General features: G+C 50.4%; 1 protein-coding gene across 1 annotated transcript; it reads left to right on the forward strand.

Moving 5' to 3' along the window:
• Positions 1-5,622: 5,622 nt before the first annotated feature.
• SPATC1L (spermatogenesis and centriole associated 1 like) lies at positions 5,623-19,280 on the forward strand. The gene is made up of 4 exons (XM_028094758.2): positions 5,623-5,839; positions 10,530-10,880; positions 18,145-18,296; positions 18,857-19,280. Exons 1-4 carry the CDS (start codon positions 5,638-5,640, stop codon positions 19,181-19,183), a joined length of 1,032 nt encoding a protein of 343 aa, XP_027950559.1. The 5' UTR covers positions 5,623-5,637; the 3' UTR covers positions 19,184-19,280.
• Positions 19,281-20,445: the final 1,165 nt, after the last annotated feature.

Raw genomic sequence — 20,445 nt, forward strand, 5'->3', positions numbered from 1 at the left:
CACACACACACACACACACACACACACACACACACACACTGGAATATTATGCCGCCATCAAAAAGACCCGAAATCTTGCCATTTGCAACGACGTGGATGGAACAAGACGGAGGATCTTAGGGGAAGGGAGGAAAAAAATGAAGCAAGATGAAACCAGAGAGGGAGACAAACCATAAGAGACTCTTAATCTCAGGAAACAAACTGAGGGTTGCTGGAGTGGTGGGGGGTGGGAGGGATGGGGTGGCTGGGTGATAGACATGGGGGAGGGTATGTGCTATGGTGAGCGCTGTGAATTGTGTAAGACTGATGAATCACAGACCTGTACCTCTGAAACAAATAATACATTATATGTTAAAAAAAATAGGAAGGGAAAAATGAAGTGGGGGAAATTGGAGGGGCAGACGAACCATGAGAGACTATGGACTCTGAGAAACAAACAGGGTTCTGGGGGGAGGGGGGTGGGGGGACTGGTTAGCCCAGTGATGGGTATTAAGGAGGGCAGTACTGCATGGAGCACTGGGTGTTATACGCAAACAATGGATCGTGGATCACCACATCAATAACTAATGATGTATGGTGACTAACATAAAATAAAATAAAAAAAAAATCAAGTTCTCAACAAAATAGAAACAGACTCATAAATATAGACCAAACTGGTGGATGCCAGAGGGGAGGGGGTGGGGGGACGAGTGAAATAGATGAAGGGGTTTAAGAGTACGAACTTCAGTTACCGCAGTCCCGTTGTGTGGTGACAGGGTTACTGTGCTTTGTGTGGGGAGCACTAAGTAACGTACCTAGTTGTCGGGTCACTGTACTGTACGCCTTGTGTCAGCTGTACTTCAGGTCAAACAAAATCAGGTTCTTTCCTGGGCAAATCGTTAAAGACGTCTTAATTCAAATTATTTTTTGGTACTGGGCACAGATTTTGAGTATTACGCTGGGAACTTTTTGCCATATTAAGATTTCTGTATTCACCATGATGGAAACTTCAGACCTTCCCTTTGAGGAATTCTCTACCTAGAAATCCTTAATTCACAGTGAAAACTCATCTCTGAGAAAGTACTTTTCCTTACTGGACACAATCAATATTGCTCCATATATTTATGTTTTACTAAGGCAATAAAATATTTCAAAAATTAATGCTATCTCCTGTTGCTTCTTCATTCTTTTCTCAACTCTGCAGATAGTCTAATTATAGGTTAATTGGTCATTGCCCAATTTTCATTTGATTTATTTTCACTTCCATCTGCAATATAAATTTTTATTTATGATTCACTTTGATTGAAAAAGGAATTAAGGGCAGAAACAGGAGGCAAAGGGGAGTCAGTGGGACCTGAGGCACATGCCGGGGTTGGATCCGTTTGCTGTTGTGACCTCGGCTTTAGTGCTCAGCTTTCTAGGAGGTGGCTGGAGCTTATACACAATAGCCCTGTGATCCCACTGGTTGCGGGTGGGTCACAGCACCTCCCCGTAAGGCATCTGCTCACAGCGGGATCCCATAATAGCCGCCCGCACAGGTGGCAGTGGAAGGAGGTTAAGGATGCCACTCTGGAGAGCACTAGGGCCACAGGCCCTTCTGTGGTGTGTGACCTTCATGCCTAGCATTTTCACTTGGGATTTTGGGTGCTGTCTCAGAGACACCCTCCTAACCCTTTTCCTCACTCAGGAGGATGAGGGTGATAACTTCAGGTTTTCTTCAGTGAACATAATTGAATCATTAGTTTGATTTTTGTTGTTGTTGTTGTGTAAAGATTTTATTTACTTGACAGAGACACGGGGAGAGGGAACACAAGCAGGGGAAGTGGGGGAGGGAGAAGCAAGCTTCCCGCTGAGCAGGGAGCCTGATGTGGGGCTCGGTCCCAGGACCCTGGGATCATGATGAGCCAAAGGCAGATGCTTAACGACCGAGCCACCCAGGCGCCCTGAGCCATTAGTTTCTACACGATGACTGTTGATAGGTGATTTCTAGCCTTTCTCCAGGGACAGTGATGGCCCTGGGGGCTTCTGAAGCCCATGCTTGAGACAGGTGGAGAACAGCTAGCTTGCATGGCCTTAGGCAGCCTCAGACACCTGCCCCACAGCCAGGCCTTCCAGGGGGTGTGAGATGCGGTGGGCTTGATACCCTCTGTCTTTGATGCCCCCTCTGGTTCTTGGGAGGGTAGAGGAGTGGGGGCTGCTCTTGGGCCATCCAGGAACAGGTGAGTGTTGAAACAGCCTATAGTGGCCAGAATACTTAAAAGACAAAACAAATGACCTCTTGGGTGATCTTGAGTGGTCTAACATGCATATAATTGGAGTCCCACAAAATTGGGATGGAGGGAGGCGGAAAACCATCTGAGTAATGGCTGAAATTTTTCCAGATATGAAATATGTAAGCCCACAGACCTGTGAAGCTCAGCAGGCACAGAAGAAGCACTGATTAGTTTTCAGAACTGTAAGAAAAGAAATTTCTATTGTTTAAGCCACTGTGTGCGCTCTTTTGTTAATACAGCCCTAGAAGATGAATATAGCAACCATTAAATAAATTTTACTAACTGTAAAGGGCTAAGCACTCAAGTTAAAAGGCAGAGACTGTCACATTGAATGAAAAAGCACGACCCAGCTATGTTGTCCATGAGAAATTTTCAATGCAGAAATACAGGATAAAGGTACAAGTTTAGAAAAATATATAACAAACATCCATAAGAAAGCAAAAGTACTGTCTTAATATCAAAGTAGGTTTCAGGAAAAGGAACGGTACTAGAAATAAAGAGACATTTAATAATAATGTATATGCACCTAATAACAGCTTCAGAATATGGAAAACGTGCAGCTGGAGAGGGAATTCGATAAATACACGAAGTGGGAGATTTCAACATTGTCTCAGCAACTGCAGACAAAATCTTGAGCCAGCTTGAAGTAACGTATTTATGGGACACTTCACCTCATTCTTTTCAAGAGCTTATGGACCATTTACTAAGCCCACATGCGGGGTCAGGAAATGAGTCTCGAGAAATTCAAAGGGATTGAAGCCAGACTGTATTCTCTAACCACAATGGAATTAAATTAGAAATCAGTAACTAAAAGAGATAGAAAATCCCAATTATTTGGAAATTGGACAATACACTTCTAAATAAACAATGGTCAAAAATGAAAGGAAATATTTCAAGCTAAATGAAAACAATGACATAAGAGTTTGTGGGATGTAGCTAAAGCAGTGCTTACAGAAATGGTTGCAGGCTTACATGTTAATGCTGTAAATCAGGTTTCAAACCAGTGATCTAAGTGTCCACCTTAAGAAACCTAAAACCAAAGTAGAAGGAAGGAAATAACCAGATAAAACAGTGCAAGTTAAATGCTGTAGGAGGCTTAATGGAGATCAGTGAAACCGGAAGTTGATGCTTTGAGAAAATTAACAAGCCTCTGGTCTGATCAAGAAAGAAAGAAAACCTACCACAGGCATAGAAAAGGTGCATCGCCACAGGTCCTGCAGACAAGCTGGCTGTCCAGCCTGGTCACCTCCAGGCCTGCTGCCCTGGTGTGGTCAGCCTGAGTTCGCCATCCCGCCCCCTCTCTGCATCCGCCCACTCCCACTGCCCCGCTTGCGGGTCCTTACATCCTGCCGCACCCATCTGCCAACGCTGCTGCTCCGTGTTCACACTCAGTTTTCTGCCTTGGCCGCGCATCCGTCTGTGCTCAGAGGCGTGAGGCCGCAGAGTCAGTACAGGGAGGGAATGTCATGGGCTGCTCGCCAGTATGCCACAACACAGACGGACAAACTCCCTGAAAGACACAGTTGTCATCTAGGTGGTCATGAAAAGAAGTGGGGAATTTAGATAGCCTCGTATCTATTTTAGAAATTGAATTTGAAATTTAAAGCTTTTCCAGAAGAAAGCTCCAGGCTCAGATGGCTTCCCAGTGAATTTTATCAAAAAGTGAAGAAAGCAGTTAACAACCTAACACAAATATCCAGATATTAGAGGAGGAGGGAATACTTTGCAACTCCTTTTATAAGGTCAGCATGACCTTGATAGCAAAACCAGACCAGGACGTTACAGGAAAAGGACATTCAGATCAGTTTCCCTCACACACAGAAAATACTTAACACACTAGTATTAAATTGAATCTAGTGATAAAAGGATGTTGCATCATGATCAGAAAACTGGCAGAGGGTGATGGGCCTGTGGCTGGAGGGGGTGCGGTGTCCAGAAGGTTTTCTAGGGGTAGTAGAAAGTGGCATTTAAATGACACGGGAGGGGCCAGTGTGGGGGGAGGCCTTGCTCTCATCTGGGAGTCCTGGGAGCTCCTGCACACCCTTGCTCAGTGGGGGCTGTCCACATGTCCGCTGTCCTTGTCTGGTGTGAGAGGCTGTGGGTCCAGACACCGGGTCTTTCTCAGGTTGTATAAGGTACGTTTGGGACGTAGAAATCCTCTTTTCTTTTCCACAAAACCTGACTTGAGGCTTTCTCCTCTTGAAGCAACCTTATGCTGACTTGGCAGTCTGGGGGGAAATAATGACTTTGTTTGGCCTGGAGCCCCAGCCCCTGCACCAAGTGCCCTTGACGCCGCGTGGTGTTGGGGCTGAAGGGGATGGAGGACGTGCTGGCTCCTTGTTTGGACTGTATCTCGTCCCAAGAGGATCAGGAGATGATCCCACTGTTGCCTCACGGCTGCCGAGAAGCTCGACCAAGAACTTCAGAGCCAGGAAACAGTGCTGAGTTCACTTTCCCTCCTGAGTAGTTAGTTGGCAGAGTGGGTGTTGGCGTGGGCTCCGCGGTGGTCCCACTAACCAGGGCCCGAAATCCACACCCTGGCAGGACTCTGTGAGCACAGGTCTGCGTGTGATTGGTCCGCACGGCCCTTGTGCCTGGTCGGGGGAGCCTTCAGTTAGGTCCAGTAACGGTCAGTGTTCCAGACACTCAGGGCTCACAGCCTTCTTTCCAAGGGACGTGTGGTCAACAGGCGGCCTCCAACTGCCAGCGCCTCAGAGCCCGCCTGGAGTCCACGGGGCCTGGGGGCTGTTGGGGGCACCTGAGCTCATCTCCTGCGGCCCCACTGCCCCTCCTTCCTTAAGTGTGCATCCCAGGGGTGCACCCTGACATCTGTCTGCACACCAGACACTGGCCCAGGTTCTGGGGGACCCTGCTGATCCCGCAGAGTGCGGAGCCACATGAGAACCATGGGAGGGCTGATGGCTCATGGGGAGGGACACCACAAGTCACGCAGAGTGAAGGCAGAGTCCCCCTGAGGCCTGTGCACACCACAGGGCGTGGATGGCCCACCCTGCACCTCAGCCCAGTGCTCTGGCTGTTCCTAGGAGGGGCTGGAGCATTCCCGTCTCGGCCTGAGCTGCCCTCCCCACAAGCCCCATCCCCATTTCTCCCATCCGCTCCCTGTGTTCTGCTTGGCAGCCCCCTCGGCCGGAGGTGTCGCTCTGTGGGTGCTGGCCCTGGAGGCAAGGTCTGTGGGTGGAGTGGGTGGTCCGGCGCCGGCGGGGGGGGGGCTGGCTCTTTAAGGGCGGGCGACATCACAAGGCCGCGGAAGGCCAGACAGCCGTGGAACTCCAGGACCTTGGGCTGTTTCTGGAGCGCCTGTGGGCTCTGGATTTCCACCTCCATGGGGCCGCAGGCCCACACGTGAGCACGTGAAGACGTGGCCATGGCCGAGGGCAGCGAGCTGATGAACAGGCTCATGAGTGAGAACGCAGACCTGAAGAAGCAGGTGCGCCTAATGAAGGAGAACCAGATGCTGAAGCGTCTGCTCAGTGAGAGCTGCCAGGAGCGCTGTGGTCTCGGAAGCCGAGACCTCCTCTTTACCAAGGTGCCCACCTACCCTGAGGACTGCTCCCCTGGGAGTGCAGGTGAGGCCACGGGCCTGGGCAGCCAGGGCTAGCTGGCTGCGGGGCTCCCGGGAGCCGAGGGGAGGCCGCAGGGCGCAGGCAGGGCCTGGTCTGCTGACGCCGGTGCTCTCGGGCCCCCTTCCTTCCCTCAGGTCTGAGTAAACCAAGACCCGGTTCCCCATTCTGCTGTGTGTCCTCAGGTAAGGCCCTTCTCTCTGGGCCACTAAGTCCACACCTGGAAAACGGGGTGGGGGGTTAGCCCCCATAGCAGTGGCTGCCACCCACCAGCCCCCCGCACGGAGCTCATGGGTGCAAAGCCCTGTGAGCAAGCATGTCCCTGGGGTCCTTCATGGCACCTGGATTCCTTCAGCCTCAAGGGGGACCTTGAAGAGGGAGCTCGGGACAAGCAGAGGGCGGTGGGGGGGTGGAGGTGGTTGGGGGGGGTGGCGGGAAGAGAATAATGCCGCCCAAAGGGGCGCCTGGGAAACGCCTACCAGTCCTGAGCTCTCACCAGCTGCCAAGGCACATGCTTGTCACCAGACACTTGCTGAAGATGACTGGCCGCACAGGGCCTTGTCCCCTATGTGACATCCCACAACGGGGGGCCAGGACTGCCTTTTTGGGCCACCGGGGATGCCCTTGTGTGGTGGCTGCCAAAGGCACTTGTCCCCAAGCCTTGTCGGTGCTGTGACTCCTGCCAAGAGTCACAAACCCAGTGTGGCTCCATTGTCCTTTGTCTGGAGAATCGGGTCAGCCTGGGGCCTCCTCCAAGGGCTCAGAGCCACCCCTGCGTCTGCAGTGGCAGGAGCCCTGGGGCCTTCCCCCCTCTCTGTTCCTCTGGCGCTGGGTCAGGAGAGGTGCAGACTCTCACTCAAGCCGGGCTGCTCCTAGGGGGACCCTGGTCGGGGCCCAAGTCAGGGTGGCGTCTCTGGGATGGCAGCCGACACCCCTACCTGTGGGTCACCCCCAGCAAGCCCAGACTTGGCAGGACACCAGTCTTAGCAGGAGCTCCAGCCCCTGGCCAGCCTAAGGCCACCAAGCCTTTCACAGAGAGGCCTGGAGCCCCTGCTGCAGGGTGTGGGCCAAGGTCAGCGAGGCCCCGGCCATCCTTGGGGAGGGGCCAGCTCCACTGCAGTCAGGGCCACCCCCGTGCCTGGGCTCTGGGACGCTGCCTGCAGGCCTGGCCCTGGCCCTCAGCCTTCTTTGGGGACTGAAGTTTGGAACTACTCTTGCACGGTGGCAGGAGTTTGTGAACCGAAGGGAGCTCCCCCCGCAACAGCTCACGTTTCTCACAGTCCCTTAGCATCTGCCTTCAAAGCAGGATGTGCTTTAAAACCCGTTTTCTTTGTTCAACAACACGTACTCATGGCAAACTTACAAATACCCCAGGAGGATGTAACATACCAGGCCAGGCCCCAGCTCCTGGCCCCATGCCCAAAGTCAGCCACTGTCAACGTTTTCCTGGGTCTCCCTCTGAAATATGTGGTGGATATGTTCATGTGCCTGTCCCAGGGGGTTGTTTGGGTTTGCCTAAGCAGAGTTGAGCTGTTGTGCACGTTGACGGCCCCCACCGTTCCCCACCACAGCAGCCAGGGCAGGGCAGACCTGCCGCAGGGGTCATGGCGGGAAACCCTTGGGTCAAGGGCCCGGTGCTGTTGAACTGTTGAGATAGAAGCCGCTGGACGCGCTCCGCCAGGCTGTGGCCTTGGCACCCTGCCGGCCCCGGCACCTTCGTGACCCCAGGGCCACACACAGCCACGTTCCGGGGGAGGGTCCTGGGCTGCTAAGTTTCTCAGTGTGTTCTGTTCTGAGTCTACAACTGCACTGTGTGCCAAGGACCATTTTAAATGAGATCGACAGTGTGTGTGTACTTGTTAATTCTGCCTTTGTCTTTGCCCTTGGAACTCTCAGAACCCTGGCATCGGCAGCCAGCGGGTGGGCCTGGGGGCGGGGGACACGCAGGCTGGGCACTGGGAGGACCCTTCTAGTCCTTTCTAAAGAACAAGAAAAATTGAGAACAAGCTTGTCGTGTTCAATTTCCGTGACCCCGGTCCAGCTGGGATGGGGTGCCCTCGGCTGGGGCCCTCGGCCTGCTCCACCCAGAGGCCTCGCGGTCCTGGGCTCTGGCCGGCTGCCCTGGCATCTGCTGGGATGGGGCTTCACTCAGGATCTCGGGACTCAGTTCCTATGTGAGTTCTGGTTTTGGTTTTCCGTCTGTGGGTTTTCTGTGTGGGGATTTGACATCAGAGTTGTGACCGGTTTATAACCTCGATCAAGCATCTTTTCATTTTTTTTCAGTGTTCCAACCTTGTTCATGTGGCGTAGGGATTAAGAATCATTTGGAATCTGAAAGAACTTACTGTCACCCCGCAGGCCCGTGCCCTTGGAGCATAATGGTTTTGTAACTTCTAGATTTTTCTTCTTTGCTTATTGGTCCATTTAGATTTTCTGCTTCTTACTGAGTCATTTAAAAACACCTTTCGGCGAGAGCTCTCCCATGACTGTGATCTTGGTGACGGGGCGGCGATTCTCGCCTCTTCCCGGTCTTTCTGATGTTGCTTTTCTCATTCCCGGTTTCATCTCCTCATGTTTTCTGTTTCCCCAGAGTCACTGTCCGCAGCTTTGCGGTCTTGTTGACGTTTCGTGGAGCTGCTTCCAGGGTATTCCTGCTGTCATTTCCACTGTTTCTAGATTTTCTGTTTCTTAGGACCTCCTCTTCATGTCTTGATCTGAATGCTTATTTTTTTGATGATTTTTAAAAAGTAATTAAAGCATTTAAATCACTAATTTCAATCCAAATACAGTTTTAAATGTACTCATGTACATTTGTTCTGATTTAAATGTACATAGTGTTCTGATTTTCATTATTTCTCAATAATCATTTTTTCATTTCTTCCTTGATGTGATTGCTTTTACTTCTGAGGAATGGAATTTTGTGCCGATGCTTGTTATTCATGTATAGTTTCATTAAAATGTAGCCTGCAAATGTGCCTACTTTTTGGACTTGACTGAAGATTAAACATTTTTGTTTTTTTAATGTTAACACAACTTTACTGAAGGCTTGTGAATAACAGAAGGGAATCACAACTCACTAAATAGGAACAAAACAAAGCCCAAACCCAGCTGAGCACAACAGAAGTCCCTCTAGCACAGGCCCTTGCCCTCTGTGGGGAGGCCGCCTGCCCTCAGGAGGTCTGAGTCCCGAGCCCTGGGGCAGCCAGAGGTGCTCTTGTGTTGCATTCTTGATCTCTGGAAGGGTGCTCCGTGGGCCGTTTCTGGACTGATCAGGACACTGTGAGGCCCCTCAGCAGGCCCACGGGAATGGCCATTTTGGTCAAGTGGGCAGACAGGAGGCAAGACACATCCTGATGGCTGTTCTTTTTTTGAACATTTTTTTTCCTAGGAAAACATTGCTGGAGGTAGATTCATTGGTTCCTGAGGAGGTATATCTTAGGATATAATTTTTCTTTTTTTTCACGTTTTATTTATTTAAGTAATCTCTACCCCAACAACCCTGAGATCAAGAGTTGCATGCTCCTCCAACCGAGCCAGCCAGGTGCCCCTATAATTTTTCATTATAACTCTTAAAAAACACTATTTTTCAAGTATATATTTGCCTTATTGCTAGGAGAACAAGTTGGTCATATGGGAACAGAAAAGGATTATTTTAAATCACAAAAAGAATCAATAAGTTAAAATTGATTACATTATAATTTGAAAAATTCTGCATGACAAGTCACTATAAAAGAGATTAAAATATAAGCAAGGCACCCGATGGAAGAAGACATTTACAACACTTTTCATCAATAAGGAGTTAGTATGCAGGAGAAAAAGAGCTGCTACAAATAATTTTCAAGACTACTCACCTCCCCCCTGCCCCCCCGCGCTCTTCCCCAAAATCCTAAAACGAACAGAGAAAAGGCAAAGATAAATCACCTAAAGAAAACCTGAGGGGCTAGTAAGCATATATGACAGGATGTTCAGCGTCACTGGGGATTAGGGAAAAGCCATGTGATGTCATCAGCCTGGTCTGTGCTTACCTAGGACTGGTGCAGCTGCTGGAATGTTCTACATTCTACTAATGTAGATCACAGAGAAAGTTTGACAGGCACACACCTGAGCCCAGTGCAGATGGTGGAGGGTGCTCACTGTGAGCAAGGAAGCATATTATGGGATGCTGATTATAGCTTTTTCAAGGAAACCAGGAATAACCCTCATGTCTATCAACAGAGCAACGGGTATGAAAATTGCTCTGTGTGTGTGTGTGTGTGTGTGTGTATCACACATGTGGCATGAAATGGTTAAATGTGTCAGGTAAGCTACCAGACAACTCAACATGGATAAATTCCCAAAAAAGATAACGCTGCAGCAAAAAGTATGCAGCAGAATAAAACATGTATAGGATGATACCATTTATGTAAAAATGTAAAAGCATATACAAGTCCCTCGGTACTGTGTGTGGAGGCACGGGTGGGTAGGAAGCGCATGGAGGCATGCACGCTTGCCTTGCTCATGAACGTGAGGCTGGTGGCTTCCTTGGATGGGGTGGGCACCCACAGTGCCATCTTCTGTAGAGCGAGGAGGAAGGCTCTGAAGCACGGGGTGGGGTGTCACAGCCTGAGGCTGGGCACGCAGGTGTTCTTCAGTAATCTCTCCCTCCTTAGGGATGTTTCAGGAACAGAGCCTGACTTCCCCTCCCTCCCCATCCCAGTTGCAGACTTTGGAAGGTTCTCCAGTGCCCCTGATGCACCCTCCCAGCTGCAGACGTCCTCCCTGGAGGACCTGCTGTGCTCGCACGCCCCCATCTCCAGTGAGGACGATGTCTCCCCTGGCTATGCAGCCTCCACCCAGGTGCCCGTCAAGGCTTTCCTCAGTCCCCTCGAGCTGCGTGTACCCCGAGGCACTGACAGGAAGCTGTCCCCACTCCTGAGCCCCTTGCAGGACCCGCTGGCGGACAAGACCCTGCTGGAGCCCAGGGAGATGGTCCGGCCCAAGAAAGTGTGCTTCTCGGAGAGCAGCCTGCCCTCTGGGGACAGGACCAGGAGGAGCTACTACCTTAACGGTATGGCCCAGCAGGGGGTGGGCACCAGGGTGGGCACCGGGATGTGGTGGCGGGCAGCCGGGGAGGGTGGGCTGGTGGCCAGCTGGCCAAAGCGTCTCCATTTTCCAGCAGAGGGTAGAGAGTGTGGCTGGGAGGCCAGGGTCTGGGGCTTTTCTGTTAAAATTTTTTGCCTATTAAAAAAAATTGAGTTGCTTATCTTCTTATGATCCAGTTGTCAGAGTTCTTCATATATTCTGCACACGAGTCCTTTTCTGGGCAAATGTTTTGCAAATGTGGTCCCCCAATCTGTGGCTTTTCCATTTGCATGTGTTCTTTAAAGAGCAAAACTGTTTCATTTGATGAAGTCCGGTTTATTGATTTTTTTCTTTTATGTAGTTCATGCTTTTTGTGTCAGATTTAAGAAATCTTTGTCACACTGAAGGTCACAAAGATTCTCTCCTGTGTGTTCTTCTAGAAGTTTTATGGGTTTAGGTTTTACATTTAGGTTTCTGATCAATTTCAAGTCAGTTTTTGTACGTGGTATGAGATTCACATTAGATCGCTACTTCTTCCAGAATCAGTGTTCAGAAAGATTATTTTTTTCTCCATTGAATTGCCTTGACACTTTTTTTTAAAAGTTCATTTGAGACACAGAGATACAGAGAGAGAAAGCATGAGCAGGGAGAGAGGCAGAGGGAGAAGCAGGCTCCTCGCTGAGCCAGCAGCCCGATGTGGGGCTCGATCCCATGACCCTGGGATCATGACCTGAGCTGAAGGCAGACGCTTAACCATCTCAGCCACCCAGGCGCCCCTGCCTTGACACTTTCATCCATATCTGTATAAGTGTGTTTCTGGATCCTCCATGCTATTCTATTTATCTGTCTGTGTTGATTCCAATGCACACTGTCTCGATTACTGTAGCTTTAAAGTAAGACTGTTAATCAGGTGGTATATGTTCTTCAACTTTGCTCTCCTTTTTCAAAGTTTTTCTGGCTATTGTAGGTCCTTTGCATTTCCATATGAATTTTAGAATCAACTTGTCTATTTTATTTTATTTTATTTTATTTTATTTTTTTGACAGAGAGAGACACAGCGAGAGAGGGAACACAAGCAGGGGGAGTGGGAGAGGGAGAAGCAGACTTCCCATCGAGCTGGGAGCCCGATGCGGGGCTCGATCCCAGGACCCGTGGATCATGACCTGAACCGAAGGCAGACATTTAATGACTGAGCCAACCAGACGCCCCTGTTTTTTTTTTTAAAGATTTATTTATTTATTTTAGAGGAGGGGAGGGGCAGAGGGAGAAGGAGAGGGAGAGAGAAACCCAAGCAGACACCCCACTGAGCACAGAGCCAAATGTGGGGCTTGATCCCAATGCCCTGAGATCAGACCTGAGCCAAAATCAAGAGTTGGACACCCAACTGACTGAGCCACCCAAGTGCCCCTCAACTTGTCTGTTTTTACAAAAAATCTTGCTAGGAGTTTGGGATTGCCCTGCATGTACAGATTGATTAGGTTAATTTTCAGGGAAATGACACTTTTAACAATATTGAACCTTTAGATCCATGAATACTGTATATCTCTGTTTATGTAGTTGTTTAAAAATTTCTCTCAACAATGTTTATAGTTTTCTAAGTTTGGATCTTGCACATTTTTGTTAAAGTGACCCCTTAGTATTTTCACTTTTAATGCTATAGGAAATACTTGCCTTTATCATTATCAATTTCTGATTGTTCATTTCTAGTATATGGTAGCACAATTGGTTTTTGTATATTTATTTCTGTGATGCTTAATCATATTTGTCAACTTGACTGGGCCATGAAGTACCTAGATATTTAGTCAGACATTCTGGGTGTTTCTGGGGAAGCGTTTTGGGTGAGTTTAACATTTAAATCAATAGACTGAATAAGCATTTTGCGCCCCCTGCTGCCCAGTGTGGGTGGGCCTCATCTAATCAGTTGAAGGCCTGCATAGGACAAAATTATCCTCCTCTACCCTGAGGAGGATAGAATTCCTCCTGTCTGACTGTCTTTGGACTTGACCTGAAACATCACTTCTTCTTGAGTCTCAAGCCTGCAGTACTCTGGACTGAAATCACACCATTGGTTCTCTTGGTTCTCAGACCTTCAAAGTTAGGCTAGAGCAACACTTTCAGTCCCTCCAGGTTTCTACTTGCTGACTCACCTTGCAGATCTTGAGACTTGTTAGTCTCTGTAATCACATGAGCTGATTCCTTACTCCCCACCCCCAACACATACACACACACACACACCATATTGGTTCTGTTTCTATTTCTCTGGAGAACCCTCACAAAACACGACTTTGTATCTTGCAACCTTACTGAACTCATTTACTTGTTACAGTAGCTTTTTGTGGATTCCTTAGGATATATGATTGTGTCATTTGTGAATAAAGACTAGTTTATTTTTTCATTTTTAGTTTGTATTCCTTTTATTTTTTTTCCTTGTCTTATTGCATTGGCTAGAATTTCTAGCACATGTTGAATAGAAATGGTGACAGTGGACATTTTTGTCTTTTCCTAATTTAGGAGAAAAGCATTCAGTCTGTCACTGTTGAGTATGATGTTAGCTCAGGTCTTTGTAGGTACCCTTTATCAGGTTGAGGAAGCTCCCTTTAATTCCTAGTTTTCTAAGAGTTATAATGAATGGATATTGGATTTTGTCAAGTGCTTTTTCTGCATCTATTAGGATGAGCATTTGGTTTTTATTTGTAGTCTATTTCTGCAAATATGGTTAATTACATTGATTTTTTAAAAAGATTTTCTTATTTTTAAGTAATCTCTACACCCAATGTGGAGCTTGAACTTACAACCCTGAGATCGAGAGTCACATGCTCTACTGACTGAGCCAGCCAGGCACACTGCATTGATTGATTTTTGAATTATAAACCAACCTTGCATTCCTGAGATAAACCTCACTTGGTCATCATGTATTATACTTTTTTGTATTGTTGGATTTAATTTCCTAAACTTTTGTTGAGAATTTTTACAGTCTATGAAGGATATTGGGCTATAGTTTTTTTAAATGTCATTTTCTGGTTTTGGTACCAGGTTCGTGTTGACTTCAGAGAATGAGGTAGAAAGTGCTCCATCCTTTTTAATTATCTAGAAGAGTTTTTACAAAATTGGTATTATTTACTCTTTAGACATTTTGTAAAACTCACCACTGAAACCACCTGAGCCTTTAATTTTCTTTGTAGGAATGTTTCCCCTGCTGAAAATTCAATTTCCTTAGTTGATATACGGCTATTCAAATTATCTATTTCTTCTTGAGGGAGCTTTGGCCTTCACTCACAATAGTGAATTTTTGTGTTTTTTAAGGAATTGGTCCATTTCCTCTATCTTGTCAAATTTATTAGCATAAAATTGTTTCTAATGTTCCATTATTATCGTTTTAACATCTGTAGGATCTGCAGTGATACCATCTCCATTTTCTGGTAGTGGTAGTGTTTGTCTTCTTTCTCTTTTTCCCTAATATGTCTGGCTAGAGGTTTGTCAATTTTATTGACTTTTTCTTTGAAGAATAGATTTTGGCTGGATCTTGGAAGGCCCAGGTTGGACAAGAAATGATTTCTAGAACATCTTAGGTGTATATCACTTCTTCCATCTAATTTATGCGTTAAAGACAGGGGTGAGAAGAGAGGCTGATTCCTGGTGAGAGGGGTGTATTAATGTAGAAGGGAGTTTGCACCCTGCACCTCTGTGCCCCTCATGTGCCTTGATGTGTTGCTGGGCAGTGAGTCTGGTTCTCAGCCCTAACTCCCAGGTAGCTGCTGCAGCTTTGCAAAGTGATCAGGGAAGGAGCACACTGAAACTACACTGCACGGCTGAAAGAAAGTGAAGAGGACTCGAATAAGTGGAAAAACATCTTGTGTTCATGGGCCAGATGACTTCATGTTATTAAGATGGCAGCACTCTCCAAATTGATCTGCAAATTCAACACAAGTCCCTGTCAAAATCCCAGCTGGCTTCCTTGCAGAAATTGCCAAAATCGTCCTGAAATTCAGGTGGAAATGTAAGGGACCCAGAAGAGGCAAAAGAATCTTGAGAAAGGAGAGCAAAATCGGAGGACTCACACCTTCCAGTTCTGAAACTTACTATAAAGCTACAGCAATGCAGACAGTGTGGCAGTCTTAAGGACAGACGTACAGAGATCAGTGGAGTAGAACTGAGAGTCCAGAAATAAGCCCAAGCATTTATAGGTTTAATATGCAACAAGCCACCAAGACAATTCAACGGAGAGAGAACAGTCTGCAACAAATGGTGCGGGGTGGACAAACACATCCATGAGAGTGAAGCTGGCCCTCACACCACAAACAAGAATTAACTCAAAGTGTAGAAAATATAAAAGAGCTCAAGACATTAACTCAAATGTAAAAAATCTAAAAGAGCTCAAGACATAAAACTCTTAGAGGAAAGCACAGAGAAAAAACATATAACCTTGGATTTGGCAAGAGATTTTTAGATGTGACACCAAAAGCATGAGCAACAAAAGGAAAAGTATATAGTCTGGGCTTTATCAAAAGTAAAAACTTATGTATTTCAAAGGAACACATTTCAAGAAAATGAATTCAACCCACAGAGTGGGAGAAAATATTTGTCAATCAGATGATAAGGGACTAGTACCCAGGCTATATAAGAACTCTCCACAACTCAACAGTAAAAAGACAAACAATCCGATTACAAATGGGCAAAGAACTCAAAGGAACATTACCTCAGAGAAGACATACAAAAGGAGAATAAGCACGTGAACAGATGCTCAATATTATCCGTCATCAGCAAAGTGCTGATGACACCACAATGAGACACCACTGCATGCCCACTAGGATGGCTTTCATAAAAACGAGGGACAAACACAGGCATTGGTGAGGATGTGGAGACATTGGAACGCATATATGTTGTTGCCGTGGAAACAGTTTGGCATTTCATCAAAAATTAAACACAGAATTACCATGTGTCCCAGAGTTCCACTCCTACGTATATATCTAAAGCAATTGAGCACATTTGACCACACAAAGTTTTTTATGTGAATGTTCATGGCGGCATTATTCACAATAGCCCCCAAGCCGGTCAGCGGACAAAGGGACAACCGGAATGCGGTCCCTGCACACGATGCGGTGCTACTCAGCATAGGAGCTCAGCGCTGACGGACCTCAGGGACAGCAGTGTGGGGCCAGATGCGGGGCCACGTCCTGCGTGACGACGCTGGTGGACATGTCCAGCATAGATGCGTCCACAGAGACAGGACGTACGTTGGTGTTCGCAGGGGCTGCGGGAGAGCGTCGTGTGACTGCTAGCGGGTACAGGGTTTTGTTTGGAATTTGGTTGTGGTGACGGCTGTACAACTCTGTGAATACAGGAAAACATCTGAATCGCATACTTGAAGAGAGCGAATTTTATACTATGTGATTATGTCTCAGAAAAAATTTTAAGTTAGGTCCAAGGCTGTGTTGGGGGCCATGGCCTGTCCTGCAGCTCTAGCTCCGTGGCCCCGTCTCCCCAGCATTTCACACCAGCGTTTCTCCTCCGCCCTCAGGAACCTGCTCTGCCTCAGCTCATATCCTGCTTCCCCCACCCTGTGACCCTTCGGCCTCGGGCCCCCCCCAGCTCCAAGGCCCTCATGGGGTTCTATGGGGGAGCACGTGGCTCTGGGCCGTGTGGCTCAGGCGGGGCCGTCTGCCTGGGGCATCCACACCCTGCTCCCCATCCCCACCTGCAGAGCCACGCTCCCTGTTCAGCGCCCGCAGTGCTCAGTGCCCACAGTGCCCAGTGCGTGGTGCTCAGTGCCCGAGGTGCGTGGCTGAAGGAGCAAAAGCACAGTGCCCCCCGGGCCTATCCTCCGTGGCCATCTGGTGGCCCTACGTTAGCGGCCTGCCCTCAAAGGAGCTGATAAGCCCGTGCTGACGGGCTGTTACGTGCTGACGGGCTGTTATGTGCTGGGAGGGGACACCGTCCTCCTGTGCTGTGAGTGACCTGGCAGCTTTCTGGGTCGAGTGGTTAGGTGGACCCAGGCACAGGATGGGGCCAAGGAGGGCAAACGCCTGCCCACGGCCACAGGCACAGCTGGTCCTGGAGCCCTGCAGCATTCACGGCACAGACGGCTATGCAGGGAGTTCTCCGGGGCTGCTATGGGGTGTCCTGAGTGTTGGGTCACCCAGCCCAGGCATGCACAGCCTGCCCACCAGATGGACCCCGCAGGCTGCACGCAGTCGATGCCCTGGAGGGTTTGCATCATGCTCAGGTTCAGAAAAGCCCCAGGGGCTTTAGGAAAGTCTCTGCAAATGGGGCTGTTCCTGTCTCTCGTGGGGATGAAAGAGCAGAATGTGGAGGTAGCCCGAGTCTGGGGCGCCGTCGGATGGAGGGTCTCCAGTGCGGAGGCTCTGCCTGACTCTGACGCAGGCTCAGCTCACTTTGGATCTCTCACTGTCAGACGCATCTGACCACGGGTTTTCGGAGAGCACATGGTTCCGAAGGGTGCTGGTGCATACCTGCTGTTTGATGCATAGAGGCTGCCATGGGGGTGCAGGTTGGGAAGCAGGTTTGGGAGGGGAGGGTGAGTGATGTATCTGGTAACGTCAGGGAGATCATTAAAAACAGGATCTCCTGCCAACCCAGCAATCCTCTCCACAAATGTGGGGAAGGCTTTTATTATCAAGTACCCATGAAACCAGCCTGCAATGCACGGGCTGCCAAGACAGCCAGGCAGCCTGGACCCGCGACCTGGGGGCGGGGTTACTTATGCATTCCCAAGTTAACTGGCACCCCGCCCTCAGGAAGGGAGGGGACACGTCTGGCCCACCTAACGTACCTGGTTGTAGGGGTGGGGACTGTGTGATAAGCAGGGGTCACCCTTGACCCAGGTCCCTGGGCGGACTCCCCTGGGGCCGGGGGACAAGACAATCCCGGGCTGTAAAAACAAGCTTTTAAAGACGTTTCTGTCCGTCTCAAAGGGGCAGAGAGAGAGAGAGGACGTAGGCTCATCGGTTGCTGAGGTTGCTCTAAGAGGGAGAAGAGGATCTCTCTCCCTTTTGGCAACAGAAAAGTCAAAGTTTTCTTCTCCATTTGTATTTACCCTCACCGTTGGGGGTAGGGGGAGCAACGATGGGGGGAGGGCCCCAGCGGCATCACCCCAAACCTGCAGGGGCCGCGTTTAGGTTGGTCCTTTCCCTAAAATGGATCCCGGGGCGCCAGCAGGGGGAAGGCGGGTGGCCCCTGACCGTCCCTGTCCTGGGCCCCGGGGCCCGTCTCACTATCCCCGCCCCTCACAGAGATCCAGAGCTTCTCCAGCCCTGAGAAGGATGGGCGCATCGTGGGGGAGATTGCCTTCCAGCTGGACCGGCGCATTCTGGCCTACGTCTTCCCGGGGGTGACCCGGCTGTATGGGTTCACCGTGTCCAACATCCCTGAGAAGATCAAGCAGGTATGCCTCTATGCCCTGGGGTCCGCTCCCTGCCGCAGATTCCCTCCCTGACGGGGGGGCGCCTCACTGCCCCGGGGACCCTCCCTGATGCAAGTTGCCCTCCCATCCCAGGGTCCCCTCCCTGCTGTAGCCCCTCACCACCCTGGCATCCCTCCCTGCCCTGGGTCCTCCCACTGCCTCCAGGGCCCCTCCCTCGCCGCGGGGCCCCCCTTGCTGCCCTGGGGGAAGGGTGCCCTTGCTGCCCCGTCAACTGTGGTGCTCGCACAGCTGAGGACTGTGGAGGCCCACGTGTGACAGAGGGTGATGAGCCCACTGCCGGGAGCGTCTCTGTTGGCACCCAGCCGCTCTGTGGCCTGGGACAGTCTCGGCCGTGGCTCCCGGGGCCACAGGGCCTTGTGCGTTCCGGCCTCTGCGCTCGCGGGGGAGCGCCCGGCTCTGGTCCCGGATACTGTCTGCTGGGACCCGGGACACTGCGCTCTGCCGGGCTGGGGGCTCGGCTCTGGGCGCGCGTCCCTGTGTCAGCAGCCTCCTTCACGGAAACCTGGTCGCTGTGCCCCCAGACGTCCATCAAGTCCCTGGACGGGTCGGTGGACGAGAAGAAGCTGCATGAGCTGACGCACCGCTACCTGACGCTCACGGCGCGCCTGGAGAGGCTGGGCTACAACCGGGACGTGCACCCGGTGTTCAGCGAGTTCCTCATCAACACCTACGGCATCCTGAAGCAGCGGCCCGACCTGCGTGCCAACCCGCTGCACAGCAGCCCGGCCGCGCTGCGCAAGCTGGTCATCGATGTGGTGCCCCCCAAGTTCCTGGGCGACTCGCTTCTGCTGCTCACCTGCTTGTGCGAGCTCTCCAAGGAGGACCACAAGCCGCTCTTCGCCTGGTGAGCCCGCCCCGGCGCGCGCCGCGCCTTTCCTGCAATAAACGTGTTTGTTCCAATCCCGGGGGCCGCGTGCCTCCTGCGTGTCCCCTCCGGCCGGGGGAAGAGCCGCGTCCGCCGACGGAGCGCCCAGGGCCGCAGGCGCTGGAGCAGGCGCCTCTCTCGGCCCGGGCCACGCACCCCAGGCGCCCAGCCCGCCCGCCGCCCACACCTGCGTGGCACTGTCGCACTTTATTAAAATAATCTATTTACCTGTGTACATTTACCTTTGGCTCTTTGAGGGCATGGAGAACACCACAGGAGGTGCCCGCCGGTATTTGTGGAATGAAGCCTGGACAGAGCCTTGAGGGGAGAGGCTGGGGCTCAGGCTGGACTCCCAGACCCTCCAGCCCTCAGACCTCCCCCCGGAGGTCTCGGTCTCCTCCCCTGAAGGGGACAGCAGCTGGTTTCCCCAAATGCAGAGCCTGAGGCAAGGATTCCATACGGGCAGGACAGCTATAGAATCTGCAGAGTGTGGTGCAAAATGAAAACACAGGTCCCTTGTTCAAAAGTAGGAATTTCAAGATAGCCAGGGCAACACGTTGGATAGAGAGGAGGGCCCATGCAGCTGTGTGGATTCCGGGGAATCTGTTTACTTGGGAGATGATTTGATGCACACACACCCCCTCCCCCCAATGGAGCCATCAGGTCGAGCTGTCTCTCCTGAGGTCTTGAGGACAGGTGACCTCCTGGGCCCCCAATCAGGACCAGGGCCTGGCACAGGCACGTTCCTGGGCCTCGGCTGTGAGTGGAGGGTCTCTGGTCACTTCTCTGCTGTGGGTGTGAGGATGAAAGTATTGGGGTGTCTGGACCAACTTCAGCTGGGGCAACCTATCCCTCGGTCCTCACAGGCCCATTGTGTCCCAGAGGCCCCAGCACCTTAGGGTACTCTTTCGTCAGCTTGGGCAGCCAGAACGTGCACCACAGAACAGGGTGGTTCAGAGGACATGCTGGAGGCTAGAAGTCGCAGGTCAAGGCGTTCACAGGGCTGGTTCCTCCTGAGGCCTCTCTCCTGGGCGTGTGGATGCCGCCTTCTCCCTGTGTCCTCACATGCTTGTCCCTGTGCATGTCTCTGTCCTGCTTTCCTCTCACTATAAGGACACCAGTCAGAGGAGATTAGGGTCACCCTATGACAGACATAATTTTAACTTTATTACTTTTTTTTTCCAAAGAGATACTTTTATTTTAAAAGGCTTTAAAATTCATTGTTAATGACTGTTAATTATTTTT

Source organism: Eumetopias jubatus, unplaced genomic scaffold (genome assembly GCF_037043125.1).
Source record: "Eumetopias jubatus isolate StellerSeaLion01/CBP00866 unplaced genomic scaffold, mEumJub1_p1.0 scaffold_1, whole genome shotgun sequence".
Classification (NCBI taxonomy): Eukaryota; Metazoa; Chordata; class Mammalia; order Carnivora; family Otariidae; genus Eumetopias; species Eumetopias jubatus.